The sequence below is a fragment of the Cygnus olor genome, chromosome 1 (genome assembly GCF_009769625.2).
Source record: "Cygnus olor isolate bCygOlo1 chromosome 1, bCygOlo1.pri.v2, whole genome shotgun sequence".
Lineage (NCBI taxonomy): Eukaryota > Metazoa > Chordata > Aves > Anseriformes > Anatidae > Cygnus > Cygnus olor.
In genome coordinates, this window is record NC_049169.1 from 190,853,980 (window position 1) to 190,870,326 (window position 16,347).

At 39.2% G+C, this 16,347-nt stretch overlaps 1 protein-coding gene across 1 annotated transcript in view; it reads left to right on the plus strand.

The window, feature by feature from the left end:
* The first annotated feature begins 641 nt into the window (after nt 1–641).
* PSPC1 (paraspeckle component 1) overlaps nt 642–16,347 on the plus strand; it is a 44,232-nt gene continuing 28,526 nt past the window's right edge. The window contains exons 1-6 of the mRNA XM_040544073.1: nt 642–1,149; nt 2,990–3,291; nt 5,773–5,868; nt 8,831–9,027; nt 14,081–14,165; nt 15,043–15,151. Of these exons, the coding sequence (XP_040400007.1) occupies nt 769–1,149; nt 2,990–3,291; nt 5,773–5,868; nt 8,831–9,027; nt 14,081–14,165; nt 15,043–15,151 (1,170 nt within the window). The 5' untranslated portion in view covers nt 642–768. The remainder of the gene's footprint in view (nt 1,150–2,989; nt 3,292–5,772; nt 5,869–8,830; nt 9,028–14,080; nt 14,166–15,042; nt 15,152–16,347) is intronic.

Sequence of the window (16,347 nt, forward strand, 5' to 3'; positions counted from 1 at the left end):
GCTGGGAGTAGATACCCTCCTCCACTCTGTAGTTTCTGATTTTCAGAGCTTTAAATCTGGGTTCATTTCAATGCTCTGTACCCAAGATTCTGCTTCAGAAACAGGTGGGCTGAGAAAGCGATTTCTGCTGTTTGGAAACTCATGTTTTGTTTTGTCTTTTTTTTTTGTTTTTTCCCCAGATTTCTGGTACATGCTTAAAGGTACCTCAAATGGAAAAACAGATAGAATATTCCCCATCTAACATGGAAATCCCTCAGAGTCGGGTTCGTGCCTCTCTGTGATACCATGCAGCAGTTGAATTCCTGGTTGAAGCACACAGATCAAAGTAAACAACTAGCAAACCAGACACACAAGCATCTGAGAAACAAGCGGGGGGGCAGGGGGGTGGAACATAGCCCTGTGCTGCAGCCCTAACTACAAGGAGTGCCCCAGCAACACAACGTGTGGCTTCATACCTCTGAGAAGCAAGCCACCACCATCTTTACAACACAAACCCTCCCCTGTGCCCCCTGCGCCCTCCCCCTCCCGCCTCGCCGCGGCGGCCATTACAGCCGCCCCCCGCTCCCCGCCGCGCCCCACGGCGCATGCGCGGCCCCCACCGGGCGCGCAGCGGCGGGGGGCGGGGCTCCCCTCAGGGACGCTGCAACTCGCCGAGGGCGGCCGCGGCGCCATTTTGAATCGGCTGCGGGTGGGAGGCGGCGGCGGCGGCGGCGGGCGGCTCTGCGTCCCCCGAGAATCAACCGGCGAGAAGGGAGCGAGGCCCCGAAGATGGCCGCGAATCGCAACTTAAAGCAAGTGAGGATCGAGAACAGCTCGCCGGCGGCGCCGCTGGGCATGGTGGGGGGCGGCAGCGGCGGTCTGAAGGGCTTGCGAGGCCTGGAAGCGGAGAGTGAGGCGGCGGCGGCGGCCGCCATGGCGCTGGTGCCGGGTAAAGAGGCTGGAGACGAAGAGCAGGAGGTCGGTTTCACCATCGACATCAAGAGCTTCCTCAAGCCGGGCGAGAAGAGCTACACGCAGCGCTGCCGGCTCTTCGTGGGCAACCTGCCGACCGATATCACCGAGGAGGATTTCAAGCGGCTCTTCGAGCGCTACGGGGAGCCCAGCGAGGTCTTCATCAACCGGGACCGCGGCTTCGGCTTCATCCGCCTGGTGAGGGTTGGCGTGAGCCCCTGCGGGTTGCTTCCTGACCCAGCCTTTGCAGCCGAGACACCCCAGTCCCCTGCTCCCCGCTCTCCCCTCGCCGCTGGAAGAAGGCAGCAGCTGCCCCCCGCTGTGTTTTTTCCTTTGCTGCTCCTGCTGTTCCCTCAGCTTCCTTGGATTTCTACTCCCGTTCCCTCTTTGCCTCAATCCATCCAAGCCAGAGGCCTGCGTTGTGAGCAGCCTCCCCTGCCCCTTGCCTTCGGGTTTCCGGGGCACCGCTGGGAGCCCCCGCTGCTTTTGGGGCTGCTCTCAGGGTTTTTCCACCAGTTTACAGTTTATGTGCTGCTACGGGTGCTCCCGCAGCCTGTAACTCTTCAGTGACAGGAAGACATGGTTGTGAGATCTACATTATTCATGTAATATTTGTAGAGATTTTATTTATTTAATTGGGAGCATTTAGCATACTTCAGGACTGGAAGTGTTACTTCTTTGTGTCGAACCAAATTTCGATCTGTGCAGCTCCCTATGAGTATAGGTTTGGCCTATGAAAACACAGTTAATTTTAAAGACTGGACTGGTTTGTTTTGAAATACTTCTGCTCGCATATCTTGAACGCTAAGAACACATAATTTCAAAATTGCAAAGAATTGGGAACGTTGTTTGTCTAAATTGTGGCCAGATAAGACTAGATTTTAGGGTTCATACAATTCAATCAGTATTATCTCAAGCGTGCAGAAAAAGCATCATCCTAAAAGCTTGTGGTCCTGCATTTAAAATTTTCAATTTAATGTGTAGCATTAGTTTTAATGACTGCCATGTTTAGAAGGCTCTGTTTCATCTAGTTCTGAGAAAAGAACTATAAAGTTTTTAAACACTTAAAGTGTTTTGGGTGAACCTGGTTATGATTTTTCTTTATATTTTACTGGTTAGGATTTTGTATCTTTTTGGTTGTCAGAGAAGTGCAAAGATAAGTAGCATTCTGGTATACGCTTTTGACCAAGACAAAATCTCCCAACCTGAAATATTTTTCTGGAGGAAGTGTGATAGATTTGCATATATTACTCAATTTTGTATGTAAGGTAGATTAGATATAGTATTTATCTGAACGTCCCTTTTCTGTTATATTTAGGGAATATACTATTTTCTAACGTTTTATGTAGTTGATTGAACTAGAAAAATGCCTGTGATCTAAAGAGTTCTTTAAATACAAGGGTTTGCAGGTATAACATTTGGTAAGAATTTCTGAAATGAGAAAAAAGCAGCTATTGAGACAGATTTTTCTTGTGGATATTGGTGCAGAAAGGCCATAAATATGAGAGGAATGAATACATGAGCAAAGAAGGTAATTTCATTTCTTGATGAACTTTGAATCCATTTGGAGTTCATCCAACAAGAGTAATGAGCATGTGTGATATTTTCATTCAAATAATATTTTCATTTATTATAAAAGAAAATAAAACATTTTAGATTCTTTAGTATAATTTCTGAAAATATTGTTAACTAATATATGAATATAAATACTTTAGTAGGTATATGTGGAAAAACTGTAAAGTTTTCAATTCTACTGAAAGCCTTTACCAAAGCAGCATGTAAGTCCTCTAATGTGCAACAAAAATTTACATCCAAGTCATGTTTCAGAATAAACCACAGGGAATGAAAAATGCATGTTCTTTCATTCCGTGGTTAGGAACTTTTGGGTGAAAAAGAACGCTGAATGACCCTAATGCAAATGTGCCCAAATTAAGGGAAGAAAAACTGCTACTTTTCTGGGGGAAAAATAAACAATGCAAAAGCACTGTCTGTTGTCTTTGCAAATAAAATATATAAAATATTTTATATCTTGAAAAAGGAATCTAGGACACTGGCTGAAATAGCAAAGGCAGAACTTGACGGTACAATTTTGAAGAGCAGACCACTTCGCATTCGATTTGCTACACATGGAGCTGCCCTAACAGTCAAGAATCTTTCACCTGTGGTTTCTAATGAGCTGCTGGAACAAGCTTTCTCTCAATTTGGGCCAGTGGAAAGAGCTGTTGTTGTAGTAGATGATCGTGGCAGAGCTACAGGAAAAGGTTTCGTAGAGTTTGCAGCAAAACCTCCAGCACGGAAAGCTCTAGAAAGATGCAGTGATGGGGCATTCTTGCTAACAACGTAAGTTCACAGGTTTTTGTTTGAATTTGTGTTGAGTATGTATTTCTAATGTGAAAAAAAAAACAACATTCATGGGCATTCCATAGTTCTTATTTCAATTGATGAAAGTCATGAGGTGAGAAATTCAAGTGATTTACATGAATACTCGAAAATACACTGGCTTTTTTTTTTTAGTGTGGAGATCCACATTTTTCTGCTGACTACTTACAAGTCTTTTAATTACCGTATTGGAGTCCAATAGCAATGTTTTGTTTTTCCCTCCTTGTTTAGTAAGGCTTTTGCTAATAAGGCTTTATTTTCATTGATTGAACTCTTTCTGATCCCAGTAACAATATGACAAAATATTCTTTTGTTTCTTGGCAAATTAATACACTACGTTACTGATATTTCTGTAAACTCAGGAAAATGTTTTTGTGTTTATTTCCATCAACAACTTTTATTTGTGGCTTGTTAAGCCATAAGTAATTCTTTTTTAATAATTTTTGAACAAGTTGATGGCAGTTTCTGGAAGTCTTTGAAGAGCAAGCAAGCTTGCAGATTGCATCACTTCTCTCTAACATCTCTTATTTCTGTACTTGATGAGGAGAGTTGTTAACGGCTGTACTTTCACACGTTAACTTGTGACATTTTCAAATGTTTTCTTAGAGACAGTGTGAAATGATAGATATTTAGGAATGCATTTCTTCCCTCCCTCCCCCCCCCCCCCCCCCCCCTTATCGTTTGGGAAAGTAAGGCTGTGATTCCACAGCATTGAAGCTTGTCATCAAATCAGGGAACATGTAGTTCTGTTTCTCTTCCTGCCCTGACTGTGCTGTTGATTTCTTAACTACTTGAGAACTGTTTTTGATGCTTACATAAGCCATTTGTGCTTGCTGAAACAACATAAAATATTCAGTTGTTTTTGTTAAGTTCATTTTTGACCGTTTCAAAAAGTGAAGAGATTGCAGGTGGGGAAAAAAGTTTGAAACTCCTCTTTCTGGTGATAATCTCATAAATCTTGTCCTTTAACTGAATCCTGATTATCTGACCAAGTAGTTGCATAGTAAATTCAGTCTCAGGAAGTCTCTGTTATCAATAGGCACCAGCAATTGATTCCTTCTTGTTCTTGTCTGGATTTTCTTGGCATTAGTATTTGGGTGGAAGCATGGTGAGCCAAACCAGGCAACTAATCTAGTTCAGTGAATGCTATAGAGTTACATGAGTACTATTCTGGGTGTGAGAGATGTGGCAGGGAAAAGAAGCTAGGATACAAGGGAGGGTAGTCTTGTTTTAGTAGCTGCTGGATAGTTCTGTTTGATGGACGTGATCACCTAACCATGGCCTGAGTGAGTAAAAAGTACTTGATCTTTGTCTTGCTTAAGTGGCTGACATGTTCCTTAATGCACAGTTGCAATCATAATTAGTGTGAATCTGCTGCCATGCAATTTTTTTAATGTTTTGCTTCAGAATCAGAAATTTCATGTTTTAGGTGAGATTCCTTTGCCTGATTAGAATTTTTTTTTCAAATCATGGGCCAAATGCATCAAAACAAGGCATTTGAAACATGAATGTGGAGATTTAAAGTTGTTCTTTTAAATCATCAGCTTGTTACCCCCACAGATCATTTGCATTTAAATACCAGAACAGCCAGCGATTGTCATGCAGATAATTTTAGGAAAAATAGTTACTAAGTTGTGCTCCGTGATTAGACTTTTTTTTATTTGCCTCAATACCCAAAGGTTTCTTTTCCAGCTGTCCATGTTGTTAAAATAAATTTTTTTTTCTCCATGAAAAGATCCATACATGAGTGTGGAACAAAATGTTAAGAGCTGGCATTCTGAAAATAGCAGCTTTGTAGCTCTTTTGTTACAATTTTAAGATCTTGTTTGGGTATTTCAAAAACTGGTACAGAGTTTTTTTTTTTAATACAGTTCAGGATTATATTCTGCTATCCTTGCATTAGCTAACACTTGCCTTTGATTACTTGCTCTGATACTGAGAATTCAAAGAATGAGCTTTAAATAATTTATGCAGAAGTCATTTTCTAATCATCATTGGAAAAATAATGCCAAATTACCAAGCTTTTTTAATTGCAGAGTAACTTTCAAAACTAAGTCTTTATATTCTGTGGAAGTATGAATAGGGTGAGTGCTCTGATTTGGGTTTGGTCTTTCCAAACATAATCATGGTCACCACATTGCCTTTCTGATGAAAATGTTTTTGAGATTTTAAAAATCTTTAAATATTCCTATACTTCACAACAAACAGGACTACATAATGTAAATTGTATTTTATAGGTAGAGTAGCTAGTTTTGGGTGCAGAACCAATAATCACTTTCAAAGATAAAATCCCAACAAATCTTGATTTTAAAAATTATTATTTAAGAAGGATTTGCAAAACTTAGGACTTCAAGATACCATGCTATTTTTCTAGAGAGCATCTTCAAGATCTTGAACAGTTTTTTTTATGGTTTTAATTATTGAACTGAAATTCTCTTCTAGAACACCTCGACCTGTTGTTGTAGAACCAATGGAGCAATTTGATGATGAAGATGGGCTTCCAGAGAAGCTAATGCAAAAAACACAACAATATCACAAGTAAGTTGCGTTAAATCAATTTTTCAAACTAAAGTTAAAGTTGCTTTGTTAGCTTAGTAAATATACACTATTTTTTATTTCAAGTTTGTGTAATTGGAAGGAATATTTTGTATGCTTATTTTATACAGCCAAGAGCAAAGCCAGACGTTAGGTCAGGTAACTTCTTCCCACGAAAAGGTGCTGTGTCATTTTGTATTCAGAATTAGAATAGTTCAGTTGGAAGGGAGCTGCAAGGATCATCACGTTCAACCACCTGAGCTGTTCAGGGCTAACCAAAAGTTAAAGCAGATCATTGAGGGCATTGTCCAAATGCCTCTTGAACACTGACAGACACGGGGCATTAACCATCTCTCTGTGAAGCCTGTTCCAGTGTCTAACCACCCTCACGGTGCAGAAATTTTTCCTAATGCCCAGTCTGAAGCTCTTGTGACACAGCCTCGTGCTGTTCCTGTGTGTCCTGCCATTGATTCCCAGGGAGCAGAGACCAGCATATCCCTCTGCACTTCCCTGCTCAGGGAGCTCCAGGGAGCAGTGAGGCCACCTCTTGGCTTCTCTTCTCCAGACTGGACAACCCAAGCGTCCTCAGCATCCCCTCACAGGACATGCCTTCCTGCCCTTTTACCAGCTTTGTTGCCCTCCTCTGTATGTTTTCAAGTACCTTAACATCCTTTTAATGTTGTGGGGCCCAAAATTACAGACAGTATTCAACATGGGGCCACACCAATGCTCAGTATAGCAGGAGAATCACCTCTTTCAACTGTCTGGCTATGCTCTGTTTAATGCAGCCCAAAATGTGGTTTGCCCAGGGCACGCTGCTAGCTCATGCTGAACCTGCTGTCGATCAGCATCCCCAGGTCCCTTTTTGCTGAGCTGCCCTCCAGCCTCTTTTCCCAGTCTGTGCCTGTCTCTGTCATTACTTTGTCCCAGGTGCAGCACCCGGCATTTTCCTTTGTTGAGCTTCGTGCTGTTGCTGATTGCTCAATGCTCCAATTAGAATTGCTAGAATCATAAAATCATAGAGGTTGGAAAAGACCTTCAAGATCATCTGGTCCAACCATCACCCTGCTACCAATGTCACCCACTAAACCATGTCCCTAAGCACCATGTCCCTAAGCACCATGTCCAACCTTCCCTTGAACGCCACCAGGGAAGGTGACTCCACCACCTCCCTGGGCAACCCATCCCAATGCCTGACTACTCTTTCTGAGAAGAAATGTCTCCTCATTTTCAATCAAAACCTCCCCTGGTGCAACTTGAGGCCATTCCCTCTAGTCCTATCAGTAGTTACCTGTGAAAAGAGGCTGACCCCCAGCTCCCCACACCTTCCTTTCAGGTAGTTGCGGAGAGCAGTAAGGACTCTCCTGAGCCTCCTCTTCTCCAGACTAAACAACCCCAGTTCCCTCAGCTGCTCCTCACAGGACTTGTGTTCCAGGCCCTTCCCTGGACACGCTCCAGGGCCTCGATGTCCTTCTTGTAGTGACGGGCCCAAAATTGAACACAGTACTCGAGGTATGGCCTCGCCGTAGCAGAATACAGGGGGACGATCGCCTCCCTGGTCCTGCTGGCTACACTATTCCTGATACAAGCCAGCATCCCTCTGCAAGGTCCTACATTCCCTGAATAGAGTCAGCAGCACCTCCCTGTTTAGTGTCAGCAGCAAACTTGCTGAGGATGCATTCCACTCCTGCATCCAGGTCATTGATAAAAATGTTGAACAGAACTGGCTCTAGAACTGAGCCCTGGGGAACACCACTAGTGACACCAGCCAGGTACAGCCCCATTCACTACAACCCTTTGAGCCCTACCATTCAGGCAGTTTGTCACCTGGTGTACTGTGCGCCTGTTGGGCAGTTGGACTCTGCAGTCTTTGTAGGTCTCTTCCAGCTGAACTGTTCTTTGACACAAAACAGTGTGACATTTAGGATTGGATAGGACCTTTCTAAGTTCTCTTAATTATAGTAAAATTGAGACTTGAATCATTAGTTTAACTTTCTGGGGTTTTATTAAAGTCGATGGTTTCCTGGTCTCCACTGAAACCAATTGGAGATTATTGATAATCAGTGTATATTCTTTTGTGGGCTCTCTCTAGAGAAGCTGTGGATGCCCCATCCCTGGAGGTGTTTAGGGCCAGGTTGGATGGGGCCCTGGGCAACCTGGGTGGCATCCCTGCCCATGGCAGAGGGGTTGGAACTAGGTGGTCTTTAAGATCCCTTCCAAACCACTCTGATTCTGTGACTTGGGGTGTGATCTGATTCTGCAGAGATTTGTACACCCACAGACATTATGTCCTCTGATTAGCCCCTTAACTTTGTAAAGTCAGTGGGATGTAAATCTTGGCAGCTTCTATGGTTCAGATAAAATTTTGAGCATAAAAGAAAGTCTTGAGCACAAAGTGAAAGAAGGGTTACATAATCTCATTAAAGAATAATTGTTGCTTTTGAGATGTGATTACCATTTAAAAACCATGTTGCTTGAAACTGAAACACTTACTCTGTTAAGCAGGTAAACCTGCAGAATAACACTTAAAAATATAGCAGTGTTACAGTGTTCACTGCTAGAATGTAAGATAAAACGTTGGCTCCATTATTTAAAGGTTCTTACTGCTACTCTGAGCTGTTCAGTAAGCTGTTGGATGTACTTAATTGCTTGTACGAATTGACCGCTTTAGAAAGCTGAACAGTTAATCTAGTGTCACGGCTTAATATTTTTTACCATTATAAATAAGAATTTTTACCTTAAAATTAGATAAATTGAACAGATTTTTATTTGGACAATTTCTCTGCTCAGGTTACTTATATTACCTTAACAGCTAAATTAAGCATTGTCAAACTGGTTTACATCATAATAATCTGATTTAACGTCAGGTCTACACTTGAAGTGATTGTTCAGAAATTCTTTGGCTGTTACAGCTGTTGATCGAAATGTGTCCTTCTGTACATTTTAACTGCAAAATTTTTATTAGGGAAAGAGAACAGCCTCCGCGTTTTGCTCAACCTGGAACATTTGAGTTTGAGTATGCTTCACGTTGGAAGGCTCTTGATGAGATGGAAAAGCAACAGCGTGAACAGGTTGACAGGAACATTAGAGAAGCCAAAGAGAAACTAGAGGCAGAAATGGAAGCAGCTAGACATGAGCATCAGCTAATGCTGATGAGGCAAGGTAAAAACCAGTTAATCTACTAGTATTAAATTTGTTTTTTTCCTCAGATTTTCTTTCTGTAGCATATTGAGCTATATGTTAAATGCAGAGATTTTTGCTAGACACTATTTAATTAAATGCATTGAACTGAGAAGAAGGAAGTAGTTTTTCCCCTTACACATGCTTCTTGATGACTGGCAGTGATGGATTAAGAAACTGTGAAAAGGGAGATTGCCTAGGTCTGTGTCTTCACTTAAGTTTGTCTAATGTAAGTAGTTTGTGTAAAGAGAATGAGTGGTAGCTTCACATTCATCAGTAAAATTATTTTCTGGTTTTGGTGTTGCTTATGGTGCAAGAGAGGAGGACTAAGCACTGTTTGTGGGCCCTGTGCAGGAAAAAATTCAAATGATACCTCCTATTTATTTGGACTGTCTTGTGACAGACACAGATCAGACTGATACTACTTGAAATATTCCAATAGCTAATTTTATATTTTTTTCTTTTGAAACCCAACTGAGAAGTCTGTGTGTATGATCCTATAGGTAACAACTGAATAAGTGACATTTGTCGTTATTTGCAATCATTCTTGCAACCTTTCTTACAAGCATTCTTGAAATCCTGAAATCACGTGTCCCTCTTCTGTAATTGTGTGGGCATGTTCTCTCCCTGGTCTTGCAGGAAAGAAGTTGTTTTCAAGCAGTTGTTTTCAAGCCCTACTTTGAGAATGAAGTTGGGTGGAGCTTGTACTTGGGTGGAGAGGGCAGTAGTAGGGCAAGTACCTGGTACTTTCTGCTTGCTAGTCTTCTCCCCAAAACACTTTTTTCCCAAAATGCTGTAGACATGCAATTACTACTTTTTGTGTTGTTTTCCAGCTGAGGCCTGTTGAACACCATTTGATTTTAGTTCACTGTATGTGACTCCCATTACAAGACTTCTGAGTCCTGATTTTTGATTTTGCAAAGACTTTAGATTTTGAAATCAGTTTCTCAAGGTTCTTTGCACAAATGCAACGCTGAAGTATTTTAACTTGTTAAAAAATAAAATTTTGAATGAAGGGAGATCATGGCTACCTAAAAAGATTCTTATCCTTAACCTTAAGTCATGACTGTTCAATAACTAGCTTGAAAGTCTGAATAGGCTTTGTCACTTTAAAGGTATTTGAAGTTCTTGAGATTCTAAGTAGTAACATTTCAAAATTTAAACCCAGGTAACTCATGCAAACTTTCTGTTGCAATTATTTGGCGTTACTTATAGCTTTACTCTTAAGGGTTTTTCTGTTGATAGTGCAGCATCCCTCTGTGAGAATGGTTCATCTTATTTTTTTCCTGCTGACTTGAATGACATTTAAAACATTAAACAACTTTAAAACATTATCTTAACTGGAAAAGAGTTTAAAGAAGCATATTGCATTTTCTTATTTAGTATTCCACTATTCAATTTCTGCTACAAATGGAAATTGTCATTAGGAAAAAGTTCACCTAGCCTCTTTTTTCTAAACCAGTGTGCTAGTATTTAATGAGAATGCATGTTTATATAAGAACTTGAACTGAAATACAGAGCATAATAAAATCAAAACCAGTTTTGAAATGCCAAATAGTTGTCGTAGCACCTGAAATTGTCATATTCTAGATGAGGAATGTTAATGTGATATAACAACAATGCACGTAATACACAGTACCCCCCCCATCCTTTTTTTAACCAAGCCTGCATTAATTAGATACATTTTTTTAATTTTGTGTGTGACTATTTGATACTGGTAAAGATGATTCAGTGCTGAGATTCAGCTTAGATATGTTTATCATTGGCTTCACTAATTGTTAGTTGGCAGTGCTAATTCCAGTTCTAGACTTGTTACTCATAACTTATTTTCAGAATTTACCTGCTGCCTGTACTTGAGGGCAAGGTTAGGGATATCTTTCTTAAATTATCATGCCTGAATCATGTTCTAAACTGAGATCTAAGACAGTGGCTTGTTATTAATATAGGTCTTAATGGTAAAAATCGGGAGAAAAGGGTTTAGTTTGTTTCATGGATAGTAGGGTTTCTTTTAGAGACAATGAAGGAAAAAAAAGTTTTAATTTTTTGAATAGCTATTAAGATCCACTTTTATATGGAAAAGGAAAAGAATTACTCCTCCTGCTAAAGAGCTACTAGAATATGAATGGTTTTGATGCTAATATTCCAGCGAGAAAATGTGTTTTTTGTTACAGTGGGAAGAGTGTTTTTCCATCCTCCTTGATTAGCAGAGTGATTCTGCTTCATACTAAACAACTTGGAATTCTACTAAGATACTTAGATTTCTGCTTATTGACGTGCAGGTGTATGACTTGCCAAGCTCTAGAGGTTAGGAAATATTACTTCTGTTTCTTTTTCTCTTACCAGCTTCGGGGTATATGAAAATCAGCTAGTTTTTCCTGTATTTTTACATAAGCTGCCTCTAAAACTTGCTGGTCTGAACCGTCTCTGGGAGTAGGTGGTTCAGACCATACCAAGAATATTTATTAGCAGTGAGCTAATTTTAGGAAAGATGCATTGAGACTTGAGGCATCAAAAGCTAGAATTAATGTTTTTGTTCTGATTTCAAAGTGTATTGAAACAGTTATTCTGAAATGTGGAATGTAAAGCTGCAGTATAGTAATGGTCAGGTGCTAAAAGGATGAGAAGGATGAGCTTACTACAGTCCATATACTCCTGCAGATGAAGGGAAAAAAGTTTTATAAAAATGGCTTTATCGAAACTATTAGGACTTGCACTAGCACATACTGTCTTAAACACTTGGGTTTTCGTGGTGTGGTATTAACACTGGAGAGGGAGACTTCATTCTTCTGATATGTGTAATTTTTCACTTTTAAGTGTCATGTTTTGACAGACTGAGTCAGAAGTGGTTTGTAAAGCAGAGTACGTGTTTCCATGTGTAAGTAAGTTGGCATGATGTTTCTGATCTACATATTGCTGGTATGCTTCAGGCTTTTGTAAATATGACAATGGTGGTTAAGTAGTTTATCAAAATAATGGAAATCTTGACTAAACGTAACACAAAACTTCATTCTTTGTTGGCTATATGGAAATTAGACATTTGCTTTCAGTTTTTAGAGTCTGAAAAATTAGCTAAACCAACCTAATCTGTTTGGATTTGTTATTTTTGCTTGCAGGATTAATTCCTCAGGTGAAAGTACACTTTAACCTTCAGTCCTATGCTCTGCAGGAAGTTGAATATTGAAGACCTTGCTTTCTCCTTTTCTTTTTTTTTGTAGCACAAGAAGGTAGTGAAGCTAATAGACATGCTTTCTGGCTCTTCTATCACAGCTATCTACTTTAGTGCAGGTTTATTTCTGTTCAGGGAAAGGGCCCGTCCCCAACATATGTCAGTTCAGAATTACCAGCATTGCAGATCTTCTAATATGAGCGGCTCTGTGCACAGCCTGAACATCCAGATCTGTGTTTTCATTTGGCTAGTAAAGCTTTGTGCCAAGATTCTGCTGTGGACAAACGGTACTGAGTCCAATTATTCTGCTTGAGCTTTAAAGTACAAACAATTTTGGTGAGGGCAGTAGTCATAATTATGCCTTGAAAAAAATTTAGAGATTCGGAAAACTAGGACTATACAATTTAAAGGGAATGAAATAATAAATTCATATCAATTAGTGATAGAAGGCAAAAAATCCTGTTTCAGTATATTAATGTTATAAAAAAAAAAAAAGGGGGGAGTGCTACATAAATAGGAAAGAAAGTAAAGACAACTTAGAAGGAAATACCTTTTCCCACAGTAGGCAGCGTTGAATGCAGGACGGGTGGATTCTTGATCTGAGTTAAATCCTGAAACAGTCTAAAAATTAACTAAAAAAAAAAGCTGAGTTGTATTCTGAAACGATCTGAAGGTTATTTTAAAAAGTTAGTGGCACTCCTTGAGTATAACACTGGCCAAGTCTGCTGTGGCATGTGCTGTTGAAGATGCAGTCCTCAGGCTTTGTCTTATGAGTGAATCTTCATTCTCTGTTGATTTTGCAGAAGAAATGGGAGAAAAGCAAGCCTGCAAATTCTGCTTGAGAGAAAGGACTTCTATTGTCAATAAGGATATTATCTAGTAAAAATCTGGTAATCTTCTTTGTTAAAAGAAAACAGATACATAATATTTTAGTAAAATGTAGTGATGTGAAAGATTAAGTTGTGATATATGCTGCTGCTGCAAGTTTGAAAGTGATTTGCATAGCTAATAAAGATAATTAATGTAGTGAAGAAACACGTAGAAATATGTGGAGTATTCGAACTAAAGCGTTAAAAGCGTGTAATAGGTGGTAGGGTGGAATTTTCCTCATGGTGTCCGTAAATAAGATGTGGCCAATGTTCTATGAAGATGGAAAAAGCAAACAACTGCTTTTCTTGTAATAAGTGGTAGAGTTAATATTCATTGAAGAATGTATGAATTTCCAGGGAGAAATCAGTAACAGGACTGGTCAGAAGCAAACACAGCTAAAGCAATTACCTTTCGCTGGGGCTTGCTTTTAAGAGCATATAGCTATTCTCTCCGGTGGTGTTAAAGATCAGGCATTTGTAAGTCAGTATAAGCACAGTCACGTGATTAATCTCTATAAAGACTCAGATCCCATGCACCTGACATACATTTCACTTTTTTTTGATGTGCCATGCAGTTGTTTGCAATAGATAGTGGAGAGTATGTACTGTATTTGTTTTCTTGCTAGTGTGACTTCAGCAGTGCACAGCATTGAGAAAATTGATGCCTTACCAAAGATACAAAACCAGGACATCTTCTAACTGATCTTTTTTTTTTCCGACTATTCTCTTTGTTTGAGGGCTTCAAATTTCTGTTTCCATAATCTGCTTTGGAAGCATTCCCAGTTGTCTACCTTTCCATGGTTCTGTGAGACTTGGATCTGGTGTGTTTTTTCGTATGCCAAACTTAGTTTTATGGGAATGAACCAGTTAAATGCGCTGAGAAATTTCTTTTGTTTTAAAATTGAACACGAGAATGATAATCTGATGGCAGTAGCATTTTTTGAGTTTCCGTATTGTAGATTGAGAGCTTTCATCTTTATTACATTTTTAATCCTGTTAGATCTCATGCGACGCCAAGAAGAATTGAGGCGTTTGGAAGAACTTCGGAATCAAGAACTTCAAAAACGCAAGCAGATACAATTGAGGTATTCTGTCTTGTACTGTGTGAAGTTGTGGCAGTAATTTAAAGGACACGGCTGTTGTCAGCCTGCATGAATTTAGATATTGTAGTGTGTAGAACTTTTAATACCAAATACAAACACTTCCGCTGTTTAAAAGTGTTTCAAAAGCATAATGTGGTACATTTCTGTTAATGTTCTAGCACAGAAAAGTGGTAATTTATGCTAATATAAAAGAATGATTGCAATTATTTCTAGTACTTTTTTAATTTTATTTCAGCTCTGCTAGTTCTGTTGTAAATATCCGAGCTTTCTAACTAGCCTAGAAATGTCTTCACGGAGATGTTTTGTATCATGATTTGCTTTAAACATCTGATGGAAGAAACATATCTGTGTAGTAGAACACGCTTCTGAGATCTAGGGGCATTCATATTCGTGTGGAATAGTAGCGTTGCAAATTTATAAAATTTGTAAAATTATAAAATTTAAGAAAATCTATTAATTGAGCCTGTGTATTTGGATTTCTACTTATTCACTTAACAGAAATGTAGATGAGAGAAAAGAACAAAATACTTTGCAGAGTTAAAAATATGGCTTTCAGCACTATTGAAATAATTTGTAGTGACTTGTTGGGGGGAAAAAAGTGTTTTCACTTGCTTACTAGTTAGAACAGGTAAGCTGTAGCTGGAAGAACAGGTATAGAATATACTGGTATTGTGAATACCTGCATACCAGTTAAACAAAAATACTTCAATAATAAGCTTATCAGGCGGACTACATTAGTTCCTTACACTGAATAAAAAGGGAAATAACGACTAGTTTTGTTTGTGCTTGATGTTAGCTCCTGGGACTGAGTGAACAGGTCATGAGTCTAAGTTGACATAGTTTTTGAAAAATATTCTAGACATGAGGAAGAACATCGACGGCGTGAAGAGGAGATGCTACGGCAGAGGGAACAGGAGGAACTGAGACGACAGCAGGAGGGAGGATTTAAGCCAAATTTCATGGACAATGTAAGTAAATTCTGCCTGACTAAAGTCAAATTTGAAAATATTGTACTTTTTTATATACAGTCTATCTTATTGAGCTGCCTTCTTATTTACAGTTTTTCCTTCACTATTCTATCATTCTCATGAGTGGAATGGTACAAATTTAATAATGTAGTTACTTTCTTGTATGATGGCACCGCATTTTTCCTACAATCTGCTGATGCAACATTTCAGTTAAGTGAAGGTATTCAGATAATCATTTGTGTTTTTTATTCAGGAAACTAATTTTTCAAGGCAAATCACTGAATTTAAGTGGGAGGTCATGGGAATACCTAATGCTTCTGTGAGGAGGTGCCCTATTTGGACTGTAGGTTTTAAATTTTAAAGCAGTTCAAACTGTTAAGCTTGTTTGAGTTGCTTTGTTTTATGCTTATTTTATTAAGTGTAATATACTTAAGAAACAAGTTGGGCGATGTTAACTTCATATGGAGCCTGAAATCCCTCTCCCCTTTGACCCTACTGTAAGACTGAAGATGAAAATCTGAAGTCCTTTACTAAAGGAGACCAAAAGATCGTTTAAGAAGGAGAAAAAATGTTCTTTGCTATAATTTCTACGTTACTTATATTAGTAATTTAGGTCCATTCTGCCTTTGAAGATTCATCCTGAAGGACTAGCAAAATAGGGATATCAAAGGAGTCAGCTTCTAAATATTCAGGATGATCTATTTTGGGCAAGGGTATGATTTCTTTTCTATCAACCAAAGCAGTTAAATAAGCACAACCTGTATTATGAATGCTTTAGTTTCATGCAGGAAGGATACCTTTTACTGCTAAAACTATTTTTAGAGAGGAAGCAACGAATAAGTGATCCACATAATACTTGTTTATACTATTATAATTATAGTCACTGGGGGAATTTTGCTCCCCTTTACAGGTACAACTTGATGCATTAAAAAAAAAGTGCTGGTTTCTCAGCTACTTTCTGATTTTGGGCTTTGTGGAAGAACTAGTTGTTCTACTTTCGGTACAGTAACGCTTCCTGTAGGACTGAGAAGACTATATTAAATATGTTCTGAGGCATTCTAAGAGAAGTTATAAAAGAAGATTTCCTGTTTTCTGCAGGACTTCTTTTCTTAGGGTTTTTAGTAAAGATAGTGGGGAAGCAAAACTGTTCCTTTGTGGTGTTACTAACTTACCAGTTGATTTTACCGATTGTGTTT